We start from the raw sequence: 25,892 nt of genomic DNA on the forward strand, positions 1-25,892 counted from the left end.
TCGGAGCCACTCACTTCCCTGCAAACAATTGCTTTAACTAAAAGGATGCAAAGGTGTAAATAAGATTCTACTAGGATAATTGAACCTTATTTTACAATAATTTATGTCTTCTGATTTCAGTTTAAACACAATTGTCACACAAAAGGCAGAGAAAGTCTTAAGTTATCTCATGGTCTAGTGTGCTCACTTTTAAGATCCAAGCTGCAATCATCTTCACGCATTTTTCATTTATTTGCCCTTGTTTTCCAAAAATAAAGGCACCCGAGGCATATTGGCTGCAAAATATATTTTAATACACAATAAATTAATTATACTTAATGACCATTTCAGAAGACAGAAAAAATATATTTCCAACAGTATACTCTTTTTTTCATTAGTTTGACTAAACTCATGTACAGACATCGTATTGCATTTAATAAATATGTACCAGTTAAGTATTTGTACAATAAATCTGCTTCAACACATTTTATGTCACACTTTTTTTATCTTCTGATCACAAACGGCAGCACACAAAAAGCAATATTCAGGCAGTTTTTTTTTAGTTCATATGAGGACACGTTAGCAGTGATACCAAGACACTGGAACTTAAGCCACATCAATGAAGCAACACAACTGTGTATCGGATATTTTTTGCAACTGTGATGGAACACAGATACAGCATTTTTTTTTATCCAACAAAAATAATGTTTTGACTTTTGAGTTTATCTGTAGAAATTTTCAGATGAGGATTGTTAGGGTTATCCTCTCAGAAAAAAGGCATCCATATATTGGGATCATTATCCAGGAATGATGCGTTCAAGGACATGCACTTCTATTAAATGCTGGACTCCATTTTTCATCTCTGAATACTGACGTAAGAAGAGAAACATTTCTTTTTAAATAAAACAACTTTCTGTGCTTTTCTAATACACGGATGAGTGTCTTTATTCAACAAACTCAAACATGTCAGCAAACGTATTCACTGAGGTGAAATTAGCTTTTAGGAGGAAATATGTGGCAAATGTTGAACTGCTTAGTGTTTTCACTCAAAGATTTCCCTTCATACCTAATTCTTCAGTGGTGAGCATGTAAACTTGTACTTCAGATGTGAGCGTGGGGTTGTGGTAAAAGTGAAGAGAGGTGCTCCTGACAGCTAAATTCACCATGATGGTAAGATGGGAGACAAATCTGTTGTGGTAAAAGCAAAAGAGGGAAGTGTAATGTGCCGCAGAGACACAGATCACCGAAATTTACCCCCACGTTGCTCTCCTGATGGAGCACTGAGGCAGAATCTGTTGGCGCTGCACTTGTTGGATTTAATAAGCGTCATCGGCCGATGTTTTCATCCCAAACGGCAACATAAGCACAGGGCACTGCTTCTCATCGAAGTTTATAGAGAACACGCTGAATTCTGAGAAGCACCGGCGCGCAGAGAAATAAAAGCTGACATCTGAGTCAAAGTATGAACTTAAGCGGGCTGAATCACCTTCAGATCGATGCATAGAGCCCATCAGAGATGGAGGGAGAGTTGATGCTACCGGTGGAAATGATTAAACCACGTCTGCAGCCGAGATATGTGCATTCATGCTGGACTGCACAGAGTTCTGGTCTGCACCTTCATTTGTCAAAGGCTAGAGCACATCGGAAACAGCACACCAAACGCTGAATGTCAGTAAAGCAGAGCAAGTGACGGCTACAGCCAATGTCTACACAATCATTTGCTCCTCCAAAGCGTGTCTCGCGACACTACATCAAATAAAAATGTTGTACCACAAGATGTTTTAACGATGGCAGCTACAATCCAATACGAACATGTTTGTGGTACCGAGTGAAATGACATATTAGAAAGAGAGTGATGAATTTGGTTGCTGTATCCCTGAAAACAAACCGCAAAGTTTAAGGCTAAATAACATCCTGAAGCAATTTCTACAAGGACACATTCACTGGGTGAACAATGACACTTCAAAAAGGTATTTACTGGCAATGCTTGTATGTCCTGTATATAAAGTGGAGCAACTGGTGAGATTGTTTTTGACGACCACTGTTTGAATAATGAGCAGCTTCTATGACCTCCGACATTATACCAAAACACTGCGTTAGTTGACGTCTTCATGTGCTAGGATCTTTGAAATCTTTGAAGACCATCGGGGGGGTCGTGGATCGCAGCATCTTCAAGCGCTACTTGTTTTCTATGAGAATCTGAACTTGGTGGACCAGTTCTCTGGCTTTCATCAAGACCTTGGGGACGTCGTGTCGCTCCGCCATTTCTGGGAAGGGAAAGTAGAGGTTGGCTCGACTTGCCAAATGCAACATCTAATCAATCATTTATGTCCGCATTTTTGTCAACATGTTTAATACTTTTGAAAAAGCTGAACATTATCCAGCAAAGACCTTATAGTTGTTACGTTATGCATCAGTCTGGAGTTGTTGGAGGTGAAATAGATAGAGAAAAGTAAGACTATTTCTCATACAGTTGCAGTCAGATGTATATGTGCACCGACACCTGTTCCAACATAAAATAAACAAGAACTGGGTGCATTGATTTAACGTATTTGTGGATTTTCTCTCATCCAAAATGCAGACAGACGGGCAGGAGCAGCACAGGAAGTAGAAAAGACGTAATAAAAACGACCACAAAGACAGGGCAGGCACAGGGTGAATGAGTCATGAAGCATACGCTCCCCCAACAACAACAAAAAACATAAACCCAGGCAGTCAAGACATGACCAGGAACAGAACAATTAGGCAAAGAGCCAATGATCAACAGGAGCTTAAATAATGGGGGGAAACAGCTGTGGCATGAGCAATAATGAGGCGACACAGATGAACTGAATGAGCCAGATGGCAGAGCGTAGGAAACAGAAGAAGAAAGATTAATGGACATGAATAAAGGTGATACAAGAAAAACAAAAGAAAGTATGAAACAGGAAAGGACTAAATATAAAACAAACACAGGAATAAAGTGGGAAAGCTAATCAGGAAACCTCTGAACACAATAAATGAGTGCAGGAAAGTGAACTAAAGACCAGAAAAAGCACAATAAACAGCAAGGAAAAAGAAAATACAAAAACCCAAAAGAGCTCTAAATCAAGACAGATCTATACAAGTAAAAAACATTTTAAAAAAGGTAGAGCTGAAAGCTCTAGAATATCTTTTATCTTGATAAACCAAAGCCCATTATTGTCTTGATATAAGCTGTACAATGTATCTAATTGCTGTGCTATGTGGTTGTGTTTTAGATTGTAAGTGCCCTGCCTGCAAATACTGAATGCCAATAATATATTTGCCCCATTTGGTGGACTTTCCATGCCTTTGATGCAAACAGCGGGTATACATTTTTTGTTGTTGAGATGCTAAAGCGCAAATAGATTTTCTGCAGCTTTAGTCTCATCAGTTAACATGATTAAAAATTAGCACCTGCCTATGTGGACAGGCCACATGCCTCTAAAGAAAGGTTTTATGGTTAGGTTGATCATTTTGACCCAAAATGACCATCAGATGGTTTGGAGGATTCAAAGTGAGACTAGCTTTTCAGGAATGGCCTTCCCAAAGCAATCAGAAAATTTGAAGACTGCTTAAATGCTGGGTCCATGCCTGGAAATGAGCCACTCAGCCAGAATGATGCCAGGAGGCTGCTGATGGCCACACAGTGTTAGTGAAGATGCAAGCTGTTGAGGATGGACATCTGACAAAAACTAGTTCAGATGTGTACAAATAATGGCTTTTCAATCAAAGCTCTATTGGATCGCTTGGATCTTATTAAAGCTTGGCTGTCCCTAAACTTATTACATTTGAATGAAAACAGAGGTGATAGTGTTTGGCCCCTGTGAGTCCACCATTGTTCATTTGGAAGCCCTGAGAACATATTTTGAATCAACTGTTTGACAGACAAATGTTTTTAATTGGACATTCAAATTTGAGCAGTTGTAAAGTCCTGCTTTTATCATTGAAGGTGGTTGGCAAAAGTGAAATCTTTCCATGCAAACTCTCTGAAACAGTCATCTTTTTTTAATTTTGCCCATGCTTAGGTTAGTAGCTCGCTGCCTACTTGTTATAACCCGTTTTTTCTTCTTTGGCTTACAACATCAGCGAGACTTAGTTCGAACCTGTTTGTTTCAAATTGGTGCAATTGTGTTTAATATTTTAGCGTTTGTATGTAGTTTTTCCTCTTTTTATTGCATGTTTATTGTTTGCAGATCTTTGGAGCTGTGGTTATTTCAAAGCACTTTATTGTATTTATTTCTGCAGCACTGCTGAATAAATGAGCAACGCACTAGTAACTGACAAAAAATAATTATGATGGGTGTGGAAAAGTAGTTCAGAAAATCAAAGAAAATATTAACTGGATATGGTGTTGGTGTGATATTCCGATTTCTGTAAATGCAGAAAAAAACAAGGAAAACCAAATATGGCCTCTTTGGCTAACTGGTTTGTTTGGCTCTCATACGTGTAAAATTTGTATTTGTCCTTTGTCTCCTTACCATTGAAAAACTTGATGATGTCTGTGAAGTCCATGTTGTTTTCCAGAATGATGTCTCTGTACATCTCCACGAGGGCAAGAGCGATGAAAAGCACAAAGTGCTCAGAGGAGGTGTGCTTGGCTGCCCAGATTGTTTCCCACACAGAGAACACATCGTCATATACCATTTCTGTTCGGAAAAAGAATGATAAAAACCTGGATAAACATACTTTATGCAAAATATATGGAATTATGAGCGGGGTTAATCAAGCAATGAGGATTCCGGCATTTCCCTTCCCACCTCTTTTAAAGTCAAGAAGGAACCAGCGGTAACAGAAGTAGAAGTGAGTGTAGTCTCCGTTCTGTTGCATTAGCTCAAAGAGTTCAGAGTCCAGGATCTGTCCATGGAGAACCAAAGAATCAGCGTGTGTGAGTATGCATATATCTAAGTGCAGCCTGAGAATCTGATACAACCTGCCGTATAAACAAAACACCAATGAAATATCACCAAATTCCAGCTATAAAACACACAAAACTCTGCATGCATTTATGTCCAATATTAATTTATCCTGAAGCAACAAGAGGTTTGAACATGAGCAACACTCACTGGAAATGATGTACTAACGATAAACTAATTTATATATGCATTATCATCCAGCTCTGTTGCATCTGATACATTGGAGCTAAAAGGTCCTTCAGGATAGGTAATTGTTCATCTATCTTCATACTGAGAGACAATGTTTGGAAAAGTTTACAGATATTACAGTATTCACACCCCTTAAGCATTCTTAAGTCATGTTTGTAGGGGGAACATGACAAACTGGGAAAATCTACCAGGGCTATAAATTGATTTTCACGTTGCAGTATGAATCATTCGACTAGGATTGATCCAGTGTTTTCTGAAAACATTCTGGGGAAGACAAAATCAATAACTATCAAACCGTCATTTGTCAAAATTTTAAAGGCTTTTTTCGAAGTATGTCTGAGAGTCCTAATTACATAACGTGTGGTATCTGCGTAGATCCACCCAAAGAGCGAACCCAGTAGCAAAAACGTATTTAAATTATAGAGAAAATGTCCTCAAACTTGAAATATTTCTGAATTAAATGGCAATATTATTTCTGAAGTTTCAAGTTCAGACAAAACAATTAGGTCAAATTAAAAGATTACTTTAAATCAAAACTTACCATGCGTGTGAATAATGTTGTACTCAACGGTACATTTCAATGAGTTGAATCAATACCTTATTCATTTAACACACAAAACAAAAATAAATCCCTTGATTGAGTAAGAAAAGGAAACAAACCTGTATAAGTGACCGCATATTGGCAAAGTGAGTGTCCATGGCACCCCCGTGGGGAAAGTTTTGGTTCATTCTCTTCATCAGTTCGGTGAAGCAGCTGAACGCCATCACCTCTGCGAACATCCCCCAACACAGACATGCATGCGTTCTGTAAGATGGATCATCCATGCACACTAAAGCAACATTTACAGTTTTCACTTTTACTAACCATCATCCAGAATTACCAGCAGCGGAGCCAATAAATCACACATGCCCTGCACATAGCCCGTCTCCAGGTGCTGCCACACGTAGCTGTAATGATAACCACAATTTTCTGCATTTTATTATTTTCTCCCTTTTTGGTTTGAAGCAAATTTTACAGAAGTGTTTTGCTGAAAAAGTGAAGAAAATTGTATTTTGTTGCCTATGGTTTATTTCTTTTTATTGCCATATTTGTAAGGAAAATGCATTTGTGGGTGGAGCGGTCCCACAAATCACTTAACAAAACCTCTCAACCAATACCAAAACGTTTATTTTGCTATTGAGTCTTGGATTTTAGGTTTGACAAAGTGGCGATTTAACAATTTATTCATTTGACAAACAGGGCTCTGGGTTACAGCCTGACACCTCATCCTCATGCAGGTTAACAGCACTGCTGTGGGAGGACACCGCATCCTTAAACTGGCACAGTTGTGGTTGTGTTGGTCACTCTAGAATGACCAAAATGTCCAAGATAATCCCACAAGTTTTCGCTCTGTGGAGACAAGCATTCACATATTAAGAGGATAGAGTTAAGTCCCTAAAAGTGGAGACATGGGATTGCCAGTAGTAGCTACCGAAATCTCATCTTGATATCTCTCTGCATTTAGATTTTCTCCAGTAGCTGTGTTTGCCTCTATTTGTCATTGAATTCTGAGCAAAACTTTAAACTGCCGCAAAAAAGAAAATGTGAATTAGACGTGTTTTTATCTACTGGATTGGAGCGAATTAACCGGGCTAAGTGTAATAAAGTTAGATGTTGACGGTATGCATGGCTGTAATAAGCAGGATGTAGAGGCAAACTAGCATGCACCGCTCATCTGAGAAAAATTATGAGAGGTTTTCAGGAACATGATGATGGGCCAGTAACAGTGGGATGTTTTTTAAGGTGTTGGACTGCAGTCTCCCAGCAGGGGGCGATATTCCTCACAGCTCTTGGGAAGAAGCCTTTTTTTTAAATGAGCTAAACCCACATGCATAACTCTGCTGCTGAACCCACAAACTTCCTTACGAATGTGGCACCATTACTGGAGCAATTGTCAGGCTTTTTAATGATATTTACCACCAAGAAACATTGCCGCACCAATGAAAAAAAAAAGAGACATTTGTTTATTTAGCGGTAAAACTTGCTCACCTGCACATGATGTTGCGCAGCTTCTCCAGATTCTCAGCTGTGAAGTACCAGTACGTTCTGTCGCAACGTCTGACATCTTTGTCGATGCGATGCAAGTTGATCAGGTACATGTCAAGCGTTTCTTGCTAAACAAAGAAAGAAAAATGACAGTAAAGATGTCATTGTGAATGCCTGTAACTGGGGTAATGGAGGCCTTTGCACTGTAAAATGCTCACAGAATAGGTCTGTTCCTCTGAGGATTCTTCGTATTTGGTCACACCTGCCATCTCTGCAGAATCTGGTTCATTGAGCACATTATCCATCTCAGCCTCCTCCTCAGATAGACCCAGGTCAGTGCCCTCAGGGCTGGTGTTGCATGCGGTGTCCAGATGGTGATCTTGGGCAAGCCTCTCTGAGGCCATTTTCTCCCTCTGAGCCAGGGAAATGGGAGGTGCTGCGAGCCCCATCAGAGGCCTGGGCTTAATGTCTTCTGAATTCACGCATGTTATCCCTGCAGGAATGTCCTCCATTTCCAAGGCAGATGGAGAGTCATCTGAATCCACAGCGTCTGGAGACTGCCGGGAGTGGGACGACAACGAGAAGCTGCCTCTAGAGGCTGTCTGCAGAGCATTCAGCACTTGTCTGACCGGAGAGTTGGAGCCCGGTTTCTCAAGTTGCAACTCTGCGGCTTTTTTGGTTTCAGCAAAGTCACATCCAGGCGATTCTTTACTTTCTGTTTTTTTAGAATCCTGCGGCTTTTTGTCGCTTTGCGAATCAGCGTTTTCTCTTGATGTCTCTTCTGGACAAGACCTCTCCCCTGTGAGATCTTTGCTCCTGTTCCCTTCGAGAGACAAGGTCTCTCCGAGTGGCGGCGCTTGGAAATATTCGTTGTGTATTTCTGTTTCCAGCTTCAGAACATTTGTGTTTTCTGGAGCCGACTTCACATTCATATTAGTGTCTGCTTCTTTTACAGCCCCGTGGGTCGTGGGATCTTTACTCTCAGCAGCAGATGTCTCTTCGGACTTACTTCTCTCTGTCTCCGCGGCAGGCTCGCTTTCTGAATTTGTCTCCGTCTTCTGCACCCCAGCCTCCTCCTCGAGGTCTGAGGGTTTGACATCTTGTCCTGCCGATTCACTGATTGCTGGCTTTGGTTCCGCGGTGGTTTCCTGGCTTAAGGTTTCTGCTACTGTGGCTGTTTGCTGAGAGGCTGCAGGTCCATCTGTTGGCTCAGGTACGGCAGAAATGTTTGGACCTGGATGTTGATTTGACTCAGCCGAGGTGGAGGATTCACAGGCGGGAGGTTTTGGATCTCCCGTCGTCTTCACAAGACTAGTCGGTGGGGTCTCTTCTCCTCCGGCCACGGATTCAGCCTCGACTGATTCAAACACCTTGTAGCCAAAAGGAAAGTGGTGAAAAAGCAAAATTAATTTAGATCCAAAAGTGAGATTGTTTGAAGTTAATCACATGCACTGGGCACTGGATTTTATCTGACTAAACTTTTCCTACTCTAGAGAGGCACAGAGAGATTTTTAGATAATTGTTACCTTATTTACATAAATTCTGTCTGTATTTGTTAGAAGTGAAGTGCACCATTCCCTCCAGCAGGCCCCCCCCCCCCCCACACACACACACACACACAATATGATCCTGCCACCCCTGTACTTTTAATTTATTGTCAGACTTGTAAATTTTTGCTCTATTGGTCCAAATGTAACAACGGTCATTATGACCAAATGCATATTGCATAGAGGAACTTGACATCTGCAGGCATCTGACATCTACGTCACAAGGAAGCAGCACGGTTTAGGTGTTACCTCCAGTTAACTCGAATGCTGCTGAAATAACCTAGCAGTGGCTAATATTGAGAGCTATACCAACTTGTTTAAAGCCATAGCCATCTTATTTTATGGAAATTTCATAATCTCCCTCTCATAACTCTGGCATTTAGTAGATAAAAAATAGTAATGCTTTAATTTTCTAAAGCAAGACAGGTTTAGTATGATTTAGACTAAGAAGGAGAGGTAACAAAAAAAAAAAAGGTTATGCAAATATCTGTTTTCAACTGCTGTGGGAAGATGTTGCAGGGAGAAAAGAAGTTGACAGAAGTTTACCTACAGTATTTCAGAAACAAGTTTTCTAAATATGGCATTGAATGTGTTTATTCATTGGTTACAAATTGAGTTAAAAGGAAAAGTACCTGAGCACAGCTGCTGGAATCACTGTGTGAGTGGGCATTTTGTTGCTCTGAACTGCTACTCAGCGACGACTAGAGGGGAATAAATTACATATAAATGGTAAAAAAAATAAAATAATCACAGCTCCGATTACTTCTGAATTATTCTGTAGACAATATCTTTGTTTGGTTGCATTACATGTAGCTTTTCCTTTTTTTAAATGAGTAAAACTTGCATCTGTGCTGATGGTGGAGTCCCGCTGTACGGGCCCTCTTTCTACGCTGGCTCCAGAAGAACATCGCGCCACGGCCTCGGCGTGCTTCTCCCTCTCTCGCTGACGCACAATGACCTCGCAGCCCTGCCACTCCCTCATCGTCTGTTCGTACAGGGCTCGCATCCGATCGTCGATCTGAGCCGCGGGGGAAAACGCGTGAAAGAAGACGATTGGACAACCCCCCCAACGTGATCATGCATAATTCCATATCTGCACTGCAAAAGAAATACCTCCAGTCTGGCTTTCTCAGTCGTGGTGAACTGATAATGTCCGAGCAAGAAGGGCCAAACCTCTCTGCGAAGTGACGAGGCCACTCCGCCGAAATACACAAGCCTGCGTATCTCCTTTTCCTCGAAAGCCTAAAAAATGAAAAGCATTTTTTTCTTTCATGCATTACCTTGCAGTAAAAGTGATGAAGGATATTGGAGCAGGATGTAGGGGAACCTTACTGAGCTGTCCTTGAGAAAACTTTCCCAAACCTCCACAGTGAGGCCCCCTCGAGCATTGCACGGCACATCCGGATCAACTATAGTGGTGTTGACCAGAGCGGAAAGGTGCGTTCGGACCGTGGACAGGTGGCGACAGTATGCGAGCCCTGAGGAGAAAGCATCCGACTCCTAACGCTCACTTAGGGAGAAAACTGTAATGAATGACTGATCTGCGTTTAATCCGCTGAGCCGGTTTTTATTTTTTGTGATGAAATGATGGATGGTTTTTTAATACTCACATCCATAGAAAGCCCGAGAGATTATTTGGTATTTCATTGTATCGCAAAGGAGCTTTATGGGAGCCCTGGCGGGGTTGTAAAATTGCAAATTTAGCCAAGCGGAATAATCCGAATGTTAATTCTAGCCAGTCCCCTCGGGCGCGCTTACCTTTCGTGATTGCAGCCGTTGGGTAGGGAGCCATCTGAGGAGCCGTTGTGTGAGCAGGAGGAGCAGGAGGACTTTCTGGGCGTCGGCTGCCACATCGTAACACCCTGATCTATCATCTCAAGGGGCACTGCACAGCACAGGAGCATTTGCCATTTTTTTTTTGTGTTGTCAGCATAAAAAGCAAGCTAACAGCAGGTGAAACACATTTGGATTCGGACATAATCAAGTTAATGTCTTGAAACTGTTAGAACTGGGGGAAAAAAAAGAAGACGGATAAATGACTTTCTGTCCATGCAAAGGCGCCTTGCTAACGAGTGGACTATAACGGGGAATAAAAACAGACAATAAACAGACAACTGGAGCCTTTTTAAATTAGAAAGAGCTTAATTACAAAGACGTGGAATATATGGGCCTGGGGGGAAATGGTTTAACTACAGTCAGATCGCATTAAACGGGAAAAAGTAATCTTAGCTGTAATCTCTAATGATTCGTTATTGAATCATTGATAGGAGGCAGATTAAGAAAATTAAAGACACTCACTGAACTCCATCTGATTGCCAGGGAAGAGGATCCGAAACACATAATCAGTCGCTTCATCCTCTTCCTTATCCGATACAGAATCACATGAGCTGTGCGGACTCCTCCTTCGCAGTTTGGGGAAAACCTTTCCCTGTAGGAGAGTTACAGTAAGGGGTTAGTTCATTAGTAAAAATACACGAAACACAGTGTTGCACAAAAGTATTGAGTCATCCTTTATAGTCTTATGGCTTTCCCAGGCTGTCTGAAAGTCCTTTGAAGTTTTTCTGCGAACGTCCAAAGCTTTTTCTTCTGATTTTTAGTCTAGTACCCCGGGATTTTCACAGGGCTGCTTTCTGTTGTTTAATCTCTCTGGCAGATAAAGGCTCTTAAACTCAAGGGGGGTAAACCAGGATGGTCTGCACAAAACCAACGGCTCAGCAAGGAAACCAAATCTAAATTACATCTTTGGACAGGTTTTGGATGCAATACAATTCTTCCCATTTTTATTTCTATGAACAATACTAAATGCAGAAACAAACTGCAAGAAAATGCAGTTTGAAGGATGTTCTTTTCAGATTTTTGTCCTATTTCTTAAAGGCACAATTTTCCAGTCATTAGCTGTAAAAATTTTAGGGCCTGCCACGTATTCTAAACAAACAAACAAAGATTATTCAAGGATAAAGACAGTCACAAAGATAGTCCAAAAACTAAAAGCTGTCTATCTTTCCTGGCCATAAGCAGAGCTATTCGCTTTCAGGACCTTTGTGTATTTTGATTACTGCTTTGCCATTGCTGCCATTTACTTTGTATACTTCCTTTGCTTTTTATCCCTGTATAGAAAGTACTCCTGAATCAGTGTTTCTGCAATAAACTCTATCTCTTTGCTGCCTGTAAGTTTACTTTATTTTCTTCCCTATAGAAAGTACACCCTGCCTCTGTGATTCTGTGATCTACTCTATCTCTTTCCAGGACAGAGTCTTCGACAGACCCATCAGTGTCATTGATTTTGGTTCATCCTTTATGTACTTTCTTCATTTTCCCTCCCACAGAAAGGGGTGGGCAATGTTGACTTAGAATTTCATCCTGACTATCATGATAACGATAAAGGTGATAATAAAAGACTATTACCAGCTTCATGTAGTCTGTCTAGGTAACTTTATGGCTGTAACTTCATGTCAACTATAGCCCCATAAATACAACTACTGTCCATAAAAACACATTTAATAATGCTACATATAATAAAACACAAGTCAAAATGTTTCATCATGACATAAGTTACATAATTTTTCTTGTTTTATCATTAACTGCACACAGTAATGCCATTTCATAATTTTTAAATTTATTGACTTCTATTGATGCTCGAACTAAACCAACAGTGAAGAAAATAGCTAAAATAACAATACTGGCAGTTTATTGCTGTCAAGATAAACCCAGATTTTTATCATGATATGAAAATTTTCATGATAACGATGAAACGATACAATAAAAGGCCCAATCTTCCCCCTGATATTATCCATGTTTTTTTTTTTTTGTTGACGAAGGTATTGGTGGATCTGCTGCAACAATTAACAATGCATATTCTTCACTTATATCCTGTTAAAAAGGAAATATTCCTTTCTACCATCGCCAAATGCAAACTCAGGATGAAGGATTGCTGCAAAGTTAACAACTCAATGCTAGAGGTCTGGTTCCTGATATAATCGGATTCCACGGGAACAAATTGGAGCAATATAAACTGAATGTCGTTTAAAATTGATTCTGTGTAACTGAGCATAAATTGCACCCATTTCTCTTCTAAAATACCTTCAGATGACATTTGAGGTCAATTGGCGTAGATTCAATTAACTGAACTGACTTGAACGTGAAGGCCACTAAATCTTGAAAGAATATCTGACCTCTTTGGAGCAAAGCCCATTAAAGGTTTGGGAGGATTAAGTTGTGCCAACCTTCCCTCTCTGATTCCAGAGTGGAGGGTCCAGTTGTCCGTGAGGTAGCAGACCGGTCTCCAGACAGGTGAGGAATTGGAGCAGGTGACCCCCTTTGGGAAAATGTAGCGGGGGTCTTTGAATTCCATCTTGACTCACCAAAACGACGGTACCGCCACTGTTTACTGGGGACATGCAGAAAAACAAACCATGGAGCTGACGATTGGACCAGAAGAGAAAAACTAAAGGGGAATCGACATACCTTGTTGGTGACAGTGGAGATACACAATCTCCTCCAAACGAATTGTCATCGCATAATCCCAGAAAACACTGAAAAAAGATGGGAAAATTAGTCAACAGTGTTAAAAAAAATAATCAGATTCTTAATATATATTGTTTCCGCACCTCTTTTCAGAATCAAGCTCCCCAACATTGCCATTCATCAATTGATTCGGAGTCCACTTCAGCGTCATGAGATCTGCAGTTTGATGAAGAGAAAGGTAGCCCGGAATGGCCTCCATGCCGTCTCTCTGCAAGCACAAGCAACATTTCTCCCTGCAGTGCTTTTACATTTTGTTATATCCAATTTTTGAGATAAAAGCAGTCCACTTTTCCACTGGTTAAATAAGAAGAAAAGAAAAACACTCACCGGCTGCACCAGAACATTGTTCTTTCCAAACAGAAGTGTGGCTCTGGAGTTTTGGTGAAGGGACTCCACGTACTCTCTCACCCATGTGAGAGGCCGATCATCCATGCTACCACTGGACTGCCTCTTCTGGATCTGGCAGTCCAAGAAGAAATTACAGGACTCAAACACATCGAAGCAGTGGTGTTGGTAACAACAGGAATGAGTTCTGGGAACGTCGTACCAAGGCAGGCCTTCTGGAGGGAGAATCCTGCCGACAGTGGCTGCTGTGGATTCGATGCCGCTGTACGAGCTCGTCAGCAGACGGATCTGTCCAGAAATGGTCTGCCGTCTTAACTTTGGTGTACTCCAGTGCACAGGGGCCGACTGGAAAATGGGTTTAGTTGTTTTAAAATCTGTTCATTAATCTATATGCTAAACGGAAAACTTGCACCATAAGAGAAAGTACCCAGAAGAGATGCAAGGATTGGTCCATCCACAGGATCCATCATCATGGCCTCTTTTTCATAAAATACACTAAGGCAAAACATCAAAACACAAAATTGCACTTGCAGAATGTTATTTATATATATATATATATATATATATATATATATATATATATATATATATATATATATATAGTGTAAATATATTACTACTCAGTTTTGCAGAAAACGCAATTAGAAGTTCCTTTGTCTAGAAAAATAAAAAACATTTTACAGGGCAGCTTCACGCCAATATTGGCTTACACAGAGCAATACTCTTATACCAGTTACAAATCCAATAATTAACGTGACATACCTGCTGTTTTCCACCAAATACAGAACAATCTTGTCCAGGAGCTTCTCCATCAAGGCTGTTCGAATCCACAGGTTTTTCAGAGCCTGAGGAGGGAGGTTGGGCATCTTCGACTGCCGACTGCGGTCATTGCTGAGGGATGAAACGTTCTGCTTGCTAAAGAGCAGAAAAAGACGCAGAATTATTTAACAAAAATTACGTATGAGGGGAAAGGGAATACATATTGTTGCATGAATAATTAGATTAGAGTGTATGTACACCTATAGTGGACATAAATGTTGTCAACATGTTTCTTTTTCTGAGGAATGACTGTGTGCAGCACCTTGAAAATGTATTTTTATCCCTCTCGTGTCACGTTCCAGCCTCAAACTTTAATGTGCTTTACTGGGATTTTATGTGTTTGACCAAGACAAACTAATGCATTTTCAGGAAGTGTAAAAAAAATGAATGCTGGATTTTTCGAAAGCTTTAGGAATAAAAATCTGAAAAGTGTGGCATGCAATTTTCCAGCATCCCCAACAACATGATGCTGCCTTCACAGTGGGAAGACGTGTGTTCAGGATTATATGCATGTGTTAGTTTTGCATCACAGATAGCGCTACACACGTAGGCTTAAAACCTCCGACCGGAGCACCTTCTTCCACTTGTTTCCACTGTCGCCTTTACTGAGGACTTAACTGAGTACCTCAGTTTCAATGATCAAAACAACAGAGATGCTGATTTTTTTTTTTTTTCAGCAGCTCTCTCCACATGACCCGATATTTGTGTTGAAGGAAACACACAAAATTGTTGTCCACATCTTAAAAAAACAAAGCAACACCACTTCTCGGTTCACGCCAAGTTTACGTCAACACCTAAACAGAAGTGTGAAAGCTGAAAACGCTTAAAGGAAGAGAAAGGCAGAGCGAAGTCATTTCACCTGTTTTCAATAAGCTGCTCCAGCTCCTGAACCTTGCGACAAAGCTCCTCGGCGGGAGAAAAGCTCTTTGCCACCTTCATAAAGAGTGCGGCGACCTTATTACTGCACAGCAGGCCCGCAATTCGACGCTTCAGTCCATGCAGCACGCACGCCTCGACCACAGCTATAGACACACAATCGTACGCAGAGCTTTGATCAGTACATGGATGTTCCAATTTATTCTCTTAGATTTGTTTTCATCAAAAAAATAACAGTTTATCTTTCGGAAAGCCAGAAGCATTTCTATTCCTAATGGGTTGTTTTCATTATTAGGAGAAAAAAAATAGACATGTGAAGAGAAAACCCAGGTGGGACAAGGAGAGACACACTGAAATCTGGACCGTCTATGGTTGCTAGGATATGAGTAAGGTGAATCACATATGTCTCACTCCTGATTAGCATCAACACCTCGGAAAGGCGTCAGTCTGCTTTGATATACGCTGCATCTATCTATCTATCTATCCACCCACCCGGATAAATATAAATAGTCACGATGATAGAAAGTAAATCATACAGACTCGTGTGGTCAAAACAAACTACGCATGACCTTTGGGAGGATGTGGATAAAATCGTGGGAGGTGGCAGGGTTTGACACAACATGATGTCAACCGTCCGTCTGTACTGTTGGAGCCAGGTCTGTCGTTCAAAGTGCACAGTTTCAATATGCATCTTTAAGTCACTTAAAATTTAGCCTTTATTGCTTTGCGAGCTTTACGTTTCCTTTGGTTCATTTTTGAATTTTGCAACAACAACAACAACAACAACAACAACAACAACAAAAAGCAACAGCTTCTACTGCAAGTAGCAAGGCGATGAAAATAAGCCGCCGTTAGACGTTTACCACAGAAGGAGATGATGTGGCTGCTGTCCGCATGCACGAATTTCCTCGTTACTGCTTCCTCCATAATTTGCTTCACCTAAAAGGAGAGAAGAAGAAAGTGCAGAGTAGTTTTAGGTCGACTGACAGTCTTGATTCATATGAAGAAGTGTTATCCCTTCCTTTTTTTTTTCTCAGATTTTTTTTGGAACACTTAAAAGTGCCAACAAAGATGACCTTAGTAAGTACAAACTGATTTTACATCCCTGTAGAGCAGACCTGGACATTTTACGGCCCGTGGGCCACATCGGGCCGCTGGATTTCCTTTTCACCGGCCCGCGGTGAGTTCAACGCAAAAGTATGAATCCCGCCTACTCCATGCCTGCTGCATCGCTGGAGGAGGAGTGCGTGACACAAAAGAGACTATGAAGTTTTGTGAAGCGCAAGGACTAGATATAGGCTTTAAAAGAAACCCTGCTGCAGATCATTTCATTGTTGTTTTTCTCTGGGGTGAGTTGCAGTTATAAAACGACCAGATGTTGCAGTTTTTCTGCCGGCTTTAAAGAACACTGTGTGGAGCTAAATCGCTAGAACTCGTTAGCTCTCATTTGCCGTTAATTTCCTGAAAGTTCATCTCATACTACTTCCAACAGTAAATTGACACTTAAAATACAATATATGTTTATTTTATATACAGTAAAACTTTATATTTCTGTGGTTAAAGAGTAAAAACATGCCCTGTTAAATTATTTAGAGCCCCATGTGTTCTGACTGAGAGGAACCATACTGTCGTCTTCAAGTCTGTTGCACTGAACTTATCCTGTACCTGTTCAGTTAATTTTTCGTTCTGTTTGATCTTTGCCTGAATATGCATTGACTGTACTGAAATTGTTGGGTAAATAATGTTTCTATATTGTATTTGAAGAATTTATTTTGCTATTTGCAAAAACGAGTTTAGATAAAAACACTGCAAAAATGCACGGTTCTTACAAGGCAAATGTTTTATTTCAGCAAATTTTAGTGTTTTAATTACATATCGATGCCAAATACAATCTCTATAAAGACCTAAATTGTGGCTTATAGCTAGAACAGTGTGAGTAATATTTGTATTATTCCTCTGGTCCTGTCTGTTGACAAGTCAGAGCTTTTTTTTTGTTGCAGGATTACTCCTGAGGTGGATTCCTCCAGAGACTTAAATAGTGAGACTTCCAACCTGGCGCTGAGATTTCCATCTTTGCTTCTAAAGGAGTTCTGCTGCATCCTGCAGCGTGGTAGGCCTGTTTCACCCACACCTTCAAGCACAACTGCTTTTTATATTTCCCTTAATTTTTACACCCATGAGACTTTTGGACTGTATCATTGGGACCAGTTTCTTATTTTTTATCTAGGAATATGTATAAAAAGCGGCTATGCAGTAGCCTATATTCTCCTTATGTTATTGGTGATTATAATTTTGATTTGACTAGAAGCTGAATTTGAGTAATCTGTATTCTAGAAAGGGTTCAGACCTCAGGATGCCCCCAATGGCAGACCGGATAACTAATACTTGGCCAAGCTGTTATTCTGGTGTTTTTATCTATTAATCTTTCCTGTATTTTTTTTCTTTTAAATATTACACAGCTGTGGTTGTTAACCCTGTGGATTGATTCATTAAAGCCGGCTTGTTCTTAAAATTCGCATCATTGTCTCTGTGTCTCATTTAAACACACCACCGTGCTCCTAGTGTCAAACCTATTGGTCCAAAAGTGTAATACTCATTACTGTGTTACAATATTACGATTAATTAGAGAGCAATATTCTCAATCGCATGCCAACGCTGCAGCAGGTCACACTATCAGCTAACCATCCCCACAGGTATCCATTCGTTTAGCGGGCACTGCATGGCAGGTTTTCAAGATTTAATGACTTTAAAACTGTTGAGAGTGAAATGCACATGATTTCTTCTCCCTTTAATTATAGTGTGGATAATCCACCCAGTGATGTCCAGCTTGAATTTAATGATCTGCAGTCTGATAATCTACTGTCAGAGCGCCTTAAATCAGTGTCACTGTCAGAGTTTTATTCCTCACTAATAGAGGTCATCTTTCCACCGTTGAGGAGGTACGCTGAGAGGATGTTGTTTCTCCACCTACAACTGTTAAAAAAAAAAACATTCTCAGTGTTGAAGTTTAGCAGTCCAGATTCAGATCCTTTCTCAGTGATGATCACTTGTGCGTTGTGATTTGCATATCCATCTCAGACATTCAACCTGACTCCTTCAAGCCCAAAACAGGGTAGATTTCTCTCCGTTAATAGATATTAGGTAAATCAAACAGAAAACACTGGGTGCAGTCATTGCTTTTTCCCCCCATAAAGTTAATGTAATGTTGGTCTTTGAAAACTAGTGAAGTTTTGATACTATTTCATAAACGCTGCATTTCCCTAAATAGTTTTTATGAATGCTAAGCAGTGCAATAATTTTGTGTTCTACACTTGCTTGATCTAATGCTTGACATGTTTGGCCTTACTGTCGGTTATCAATGTAAGTCGACACTGCTATTTTATATCAGGATCGGGTCGTACCAAAGGATATTGAGTATTTAAGCCCAGAATTTATCTAGGCCGCTCCAAGGCCTTCAGAAAACCATTGGAATATGTTTAGTTGTGCTTTTCAGAGGTGAACTTGCTGGTGAGCATCAGATCACTGTCCTGCAGCATAAAATATTTAAGGTCAGACATTGTCCTTCAAGGTTTTTCTCCTATAGAGCAGAATTCAGGGTTTAGTTAAATATAACCAGCCGTCTTGGTCCTGAAGTTGTAAAGCACAAGAACATTACCATCCTTCTTGACTACAAGCATGATGTTCTTTCTGTAACTGACATTTATGCATTATTTGCACTGTTCTTGCACAAGTCACTATCACTGTGTTTGGATCTATATATATATATATATATATATATATATATATATATATATATATATATATATATATATATATATATATATATAGTGTAAATATATTACTACTCAGTTTAGCAGAAAACGCAATTAGAAGTTCCTTTGTCTAGAAAAATTAAAAACATTTTACAGGGTAGCTTCACGCCAATATTAGTTTACAGAGAGCAATACTCTTATACCAGTTACAAATCCAATAATTAACGTGACATACCTGCTGTTTTCCACCAAATACAGAACAATCTTGTCCAGGAGCATATATATATATATATATATATATATATATATATATATATATATATATATATATATATATATATTACTTTGTGTGGAATGTTGTAAATATATATATATATATATATATATATATATATATATATATATATATATATATATATATATATACAAAAAATTTTGTATATCTGGAGCGTGTAACAAAAGTAATTTCTCTCTGGGATTATTAAAGTATGTCTGATTCTGATTCTGATTCTGATTTTGAAAGGCTTTGTAAGTTTTACTTAATATGTAATACAAAGGACACTCACCAAAAAGTTTCTCTTCTGTCTCATCAGAAGAGAAACAGTTCACAGTATATTTTCCCAAAAGTCTGGGAGATCATCGTGATATTTTTAGGAAATGTGAGACTGACCTTTGTGTTCCTATTGGTCAGCAGTGGTTTTCACCTTGAAACACTGCTGAACCATGAACACAGACCTCACCTGATAAAAGTTGTGTGGTTTTCAGCGGCGTCCTAGATGAATCGTCATTATGCTCTTGGACTGATTATGGTTGGCCGGCTAAATCATTTTTTCACATTTTCTCTATGTGTGAATAATGGCTCTCACTGTGGTTCACAGGATTCCCAAAACGTACAAAATGGCCTTTTTTTAGACTAATTTATGTAACTGATTCCCATCTGTTCTTGAATTTCTTTAAATCTTGACACAATGTGTTGCTTTTTAAAAAAAAAAGATATTTTAGTGTTTGAGCTATTTGCCTGAGAAGCTATTTTAGCCTGCCTCATGTTGTCATGGTTTCTATTTGAGTGATCTCTCGATTCAACGTGTCAGGCCTGCATGCGGCTGGTAAAACTGAGCCAAAGAAGTATTAGAAATAATATTTTCATATCATTTGGAATTTTGTTTCCTTTAAATAAAGCAATCATTTAAAACAAAATGTGTTTTGTATTTACTTGGGTCATCTTTGATTTTAAGATTCGCTTGATGATCTTAAACATTTAGGTGTGACAGAAAGTAAAAACAACAAATTTGCAAGGGGACAAATACTTCTTCACGACACTATACATTCAGGAATGAATGTGAAAAAGCAATAAGAAAACACGACGGAAGGTGAAGGTAAAACGGTGTCCTTAACCTCTCAGAAAATGTCGAATTAAAGTTTAAAATCTCTGATGTTAACATTTGGTGTTTTCTTCCACAAGGCCAACTTTAACAATTCATCTTTTCTGCAGCTCTGAAAGAATATATTTTTTGCTAGGCGGCCCACCAATTGTGAGATTCACGTCTCCTACATTAAGGAATGACACCACAAACATTTCAATCTTTTACGACTGAAAGAAAAAACACTAAACATAAGCAAATTCTGCAACTACTGTCTGTTTTCCCATTGCATTTAAAGCACAGGCTAAGCATTATCAGCTGGGTATAAATACATATTTTCTGAAATTTACTCGAATGCAATGGTTTAGAAATGCATTTCCATCCAAATTGGACTTCACAGGAGTCCAGTTTTAAACAGGTCAAAGGAAAAAAATGATTGTGAAGTTGAGTTAGAATAAAAAAAAAACATGCACTTTTATCCAAATTAATCTAAAATAATACTTTGAGATGCACCAATCAATCCATTATTTAGTAAAATCTTCATGTTTTCTCGCTGTCTGGTATCATCAGTCAGCTCAGAACTGAAAACTCTGCTTTATTAGTCACTAAATACATAAAAAGCCCTTTCTCTGACACTTTTTTTTAAGTTTAACAAAAATCAGGTAACGTCGGCAATAATCATCCTTTAGCAATCGGACTCAATCTGTGAGCTAATCCTTCTGCATTTAAAGGCATTTAGGGTTGCTTGTAATATCATATGTTTTTTTCTTGTACATAATGTTTCTTTGCAACAACATATCCCCCACCTGAATTAAAGGTTAAGGGCGAAGGTGTTTCATTGTGAACATTGGGACACTGCTGTAATTATTTAATTATTTATTTATAGCACTGCTGCCATCTGTTCACTAATAGATGCTGCTAAATTGCAAAACAGGTGCAAGTACTCATTTGTCCCTCTTTTTATCAGCATAATTGATATTATGACCTGATCTGCCCAATAGAAACTATAGAAGAATGTATCTGTATTCAGTTTGTGTTCTGGGGTCATTGTTCTCCAAGTGCGTCCAAATTTCCAACTCCTAGTTGTTGGTTTTAGATGAAGTTGAGGAATTTTAGTGGAAATTCCCCTCCTTGAATGTTATATTGACCTGTTCCACTTTGTTTGTCTTCCTTCATATACATGTTTGTTCTCTGCTGGCTTTAAAAAAGGTCCTCTGGGGGAAGTTTGCCTTGAGCCTCTTCTGTTCGACTCAACGTGATTGCCTCCATCAAGCGCCCTGCAGCTTTTCTTTTCCATTTTAAAGTAAATATTTTTGTATTTCATTGCTGTGTTAATTACACTAATTGATTTGTATTCGTTATAGAAAATGGTAACTAACCAGGATGAAAAGCGGCAGGTCAGATCTCAAAGAAAAAAAAAAACGTACTACCGGCCTAAAACCTGATAATACAACAAGCAGTGAACTTTTCAACATCTTTGTCAAATTAGTACCTCAAACTTTTACATATTTTGCTGGAACTTTATGTTATAGGCCAACACAAAGTAGTGCATAATTGTAAATTGAAGGGGAAATTTTAGTTTTATATATCTGAAAACCATTGTGCATTTGTATCCCATGCCCCTCAGTCAGTACTTTGTAGGGCCACATATGAAGTCCGACCTTTTTTGCCCATTCTCTTTTGCAGTGTAGACCAATCTCAGATTAGATGGGATATCTAACATTCTCTCCCTTTTCTCTCCTTTCTCTTTCACCTTCTCTCATTTTTTGTCTTCTCTTCTACCTTCTTGTTTCAGTGTCCATATAACATGAAATATTCCCCGCATTAATTAGAATAAAGCTTCTTGCATGTATAAATCAAGCGGAGCAATATGGCATAGCGGTAAGGCTCGTGAAAGTAAAATCTGTTGGGCTCTTTTTGGCACAACAATTCTTACTGCCACATTGCCAGACAGGACACTATAAAAAAAAAAAATAAATAAAAAAGATTAAATGGACACCATAAATTGATGACATTAATTTTCAAGTCTGGTCGCAGATTCTCAGTTTGATTTAAGTCTAGACTCTAAATAGGCTTTTTTTGTAGGGACTGACCTTCACCCCAGTCCCTGGTGTTTTGCAGTCTCTAACAAGCGTCCTTCCATCACTGCCCAGTATTTAGCTCCATTCAGATAACTATCGGCTCTGATCATTAAATCATCACCGCACTTTGATGCTCCCACTGCCATGTTTCACGTCACTGTATGAGCTTTTCAAAGCTTGGGACATTGTTTTAAACTACAAAACGTCTCTATGACTTCATCCCTGACCTGTCTGGTGTGTTTCTTTGTCCTCATGACGTTTATTCAATAATGCTCTATATCAAACCTCTGAGGCATTAATACGGAGACAAAATTACACACACGCAAGAGGACTATATTCATTTATTTGTTGACTTCTGAGGGCGACTGGTGGCACCAGATTTATTTTCTGATTTTGGTTGTATAAACTTTGAAAGGTATGTACGTTTTTCGTTTTGCTTCACAATCATGACTTACTTTGTCTTGTTCTATTGCACCAAATTCTTATTGATTTAAAAAAGGCTTTTGATACCATTGACCACAACATATTGCTGACCAAACTAGAAAGGTATGGGATAAGGGGAGTTGGGTTAGATTGGATAAGAAGCTACTTAGGAAATAGACAGCAATTTGTTCAAATAGGGGAACATAAATCAGAGCTCTTGGAAATTACATGTGGAGTACCACAGGGTTCAGTGCTGGGCCCCAAATTATTTATCATCTATATAAATGACATCTGTAAAGTTTCAAGGGCACTGTCATTGATTTTATTTGCAGATGACACAAATGTATTTTGTTCGGGCGAAAGTTTACCGCAGATCTTGGAGCTAATTACAACAGAAATGAATAAATTTAAAATTTGGTTTGACAAAAATAAATTATCTCTTAATTTGGACAAAACAAAGTTTATTATATTTGGAAGAAAGAATTCTGAGATTAATGGAAACATTTTAATTGATAATAAGGAAATCAAAAAAGTGAATGAAATAAAGTTTCTTGGTGTGATTTTAGACCACAAGATCTGCTGGAAACCACATGTAAGCTTTGTGAAAAATAAGCTTGCCAAATGCTGTGCTATTCTTAGTAAGGCGAGTTATATATTGAACCCAAAATCTCTAAAAATGCTTTATTTTTCATTGTTCTTGCCATATTTGATTTACTGTGTTGAAGTTTGGGGCAACATCTATAAGAGCACATTACAATCCATATGTACACCACAAAAAAGAGCAATAAGAATAATATGTAAAGTAGGATTTAGAGAGCACACCAATCGATTATTTTTAAAGCTATATACATTAAAATTCACAGACCTGGTAAAATTTAAGACAGCGCAAGTAATGTATAAAGTAAAAAACAAACTCGTGGCTAAAAATATAAATGAATTGTTTCAAGAACGAGATGAAAAATATAACTTTAGAGGAGATGCAGTATTCAGAACGAAGATGGTATGAACAACGATGAAAAAAATGACTATATCAAGTAGTGGAGTGAAGTTATGGAATAGCTTAAAGCCGTGGTTAAAGCAGAGTGTGAACATAAATTTGTTTAGGAGAAGGTACAAAAAATTACTTTTGGATAAATATGTAGACGAGGAAAGATAAAAAAAAAAAACAGGTTTATGGAAGAGTGAATGTAATTAGTTAAATGAGCAACTTAGGTCACTTGAATCATTAGGGATGGGAAACTTAAAAGTTTATACTTCGTCCCATTCCTTTTCGAACAATTTATTATGGTTTATGTATTCATTGTGTTGTGTTGTATTTACACATCTTATATTGTTTTGTTGTTCGAATAAACTGAACTGAAAAAAAAAATTTCCCAAAAAAGCACCAGACTTTTTTGGTTGTTGTAATGTGAAAAAAAGGTGGGTAAGTTTAAGAGGTCTGAACACTTTTACAAGGCACCATATAAAGCCTGTTGTTTTCCTTTTAAATCCAATGTTTGTTATAATAAAGGATTGAATTAAACTTTATAGTTACAAAAAGTTGAATATACCAAAGTCTGAATGTGCCTTTCAGCATTCAAAGAAAAGTGGAAAGTCTCGGCAAATAAAACCATAATCAGTGAACCTATAAGTAGAACAAATTGTCACAATAATAAAAAGTATGCGGGGCTTGAATGCTAATTATAATGTAATATGTGTTTGTTTCTCAAAACTAGACATCTAGTTGCAAAACTATATGCCATTATATACTCTGATGGTGTGCACCAAATGTTTACAGCAATAACCACCTTGTTGTATGAAAGGACCCAAAACTGTGGGTGGATTCATTAATGCAGCGATCCCAAGCACAGCTCAGGGTTGTCTTTGTCCCTATTTTATATGCATAATAAACTAAATGTTAAGTCTGCTGCTTTGCACTAAGTAGAACCTGTGCAGCTCTATATATTGAAGCTCAGCCCCTCCCAGCTGCACAATCTTAGCTATCAGAGTCATGGGTGTTTTTTTTTTTTTTTTTTAAAGAAGCAGTGAGTCACAGGTGAGGGCGAGCATTCACGCACAAAAAAAAGTCTATAGGTACCAGGTTCTCTAAGACAGGACTAAAAAAGCCACGTTTTTCTTTTCTTGGGGAGCCAAATAGTCCCTGGGCTGTCTGAATACAGCTCTCCTGTTGGTGCAATAATAATAATAAAAAAAAAAAAAAGCTGATTGAATAGTGCAGCTGTTTAGAACAACTGAAATTAAGCAGATGGCAAGGTCACAGCAGTACGCTGAGAGCTCTGAAGTGGCTCTAATGATGTTATTTCTTCATATAACCGGATCAAAATCCCTCTTTTAGGTGCGCGGTTTACAACCATCGCCGTTTGTAGGCTATTATCGTCATCATTATCATCACCGCCGTCGTCATCGTCCGCCTCTTACGCCAATCCAGCTTCACCAGAAACCCGGCGGAGCGATTTTTTATTTTTTTTACTTGTTGTGACCGTCGCATCCGCGTCTATTTCGAAAGAGGATAAACCAGCAGGTTGATCATAATAAAGAGGCCTGCGGCGTTTTCAGACCCGATGAGCGGCGTCCACAAACACACACGCTCTGCGTAAAGCTCCGGTAAACACCAACAGAGACCAGCAAAAAAAAGAAGTAGCCCCAATAAAAATATATATATACATCACTATATGTTTTTAAAACGTTACCAACCTCCTTCTTCACGTTGCGAAGCAGTTTCTGACGCGTCTCGGCCTCTGTCACAAGAGAAAACATGATAAAATACGCTGATCAGATCCTGTCTGCGTGGAAAAATGACTGATGAAGAGCAGCAGGAGGAGGAGGAGGAGGAGGAGGAGGAGGAGGGAGGGAGGATGGTACGCGGCGGGGGTCGTGGCCTTACCTCCCATCGCTCCGGGCTGGGTGCGCGCAGCTTCCTGGAGAACCTCTGGAAAGCTTGGTAAGGCGACGCGGGTGGAAGTGGAGAGAGGCTCCGCTTCGCTCCGGGCTCACAGATATGTTCCCAGCGACTAAATTAAACCTATGTGCTATCTCTCTGCGAACCACCACCCC

General features: G+C 39.2%; 1 protein-coding gene across 4 annotated transcripts; it reads right to left on the reverse strand.

Moving 5' to 3' along the window:
• Positions 1–1,612: 1,612 nt before the first annotated feature.
• Positions 1,613–25,892, reverse strand: sgsm1b (small G protein signaling modulator 1b). Of its 4 annotated transcripts, XM_012869210.3 has the most exons (25): positions 25,723–25,892; positions 25,533–25,576; positions 16,085–16,160; positions 15,205–15,367; positions 14,289–14,441; positions 13,954–14,021; positions 13,729–13,871; positions 13,509–13,640; positions 13,265–13,389; positions 13,122–13,189; positions 12,881–13,044; positions 10,956–11,085; positions 10,416–10,542; positions 10,268–10,332; positions 9,990–10,135; positions 9,771–9,899; positions 9,502–9,675; positions 9,290–9,358; positions 7,329–8,480; positions 7,114–7,238; positions 5,950–6,032; positions 5,745–5,854; positions 4,740–4,836; positions 4,461–4,628; positions 1,613–2,246 (listed from the first exon to the last, which is right to left on the reverse strand). In XM_012869210.3, exons 1-25 carry the CDS (start codon positions 25,727–25,729, stop codon positions 2,158–2,160), a joined length of 3,807 nt encoding a protein of 1,268 aa, XP_012724664.2. In that variant the 5' UTR covers positions 25,730–25,892; the 3' UTR covers positions 1,613–2,157. The 4 variants fall into 4 exon arrangements, with proteins under 4 accessions (XP_012724664.2, XP_012724663.2, XP_035990351.1 ...); XM_012869209.3 differs by lacking the exon at positions 25,723–25,892 and having other exon boundaries at positions 25,533–25,648; XM_036134458.1 differs by lacking the exons at positions 9,290–9,358; positions 25,723–25,892 and having other exon boundaries at positions 25,533–25,648.

The sequence above is a fragment of the Fundulus heteroclitus genome, unplaced genomic scaffold, assembly GCF_011125445.2.
Source record: "Fundulus heteroclitus isolate FHET01 unplaced genomic scaffold, MU-UCD_Fhet_4.1 scaffold_82, whole genome shotgun sequence".
Classification (NCBI taxonomy): Eukaryota; Metazoa; Chordata; class Actinopteri; order Cyprinodontiformes; family Fundulidae; genus Fundulus; species Fundulus heteroclitus.

What these genes read in the sequence shown, in the direction of transcription:
- sgsm1b (XM_012869209.3), bottom strand. Translation starts at nt 25,595, where the DNA reads ATGTTTTCTCTTGTGACAGAGGCCGAGACGCGTCAGAAACTGCTTCGC. An exon ending in TTCGCAACGTGAAGAAGGAG is followed by an intron (nt 16,161 to 25,532) that starts GTTGGTAACGTT and finishes CTCTCCTTTTAG; the next exon opens with GTGAAGCAAATTATGGAGGA. An exon ending in GAGCAGCTTATTGAAAACAG is followed by an intron (nt 14,442 to 15,204) that starts GTGAAATGACTT and finishes TCTGCTCTTTAG; the next exon opens with CAAGCAGAACGTTTCATCCC.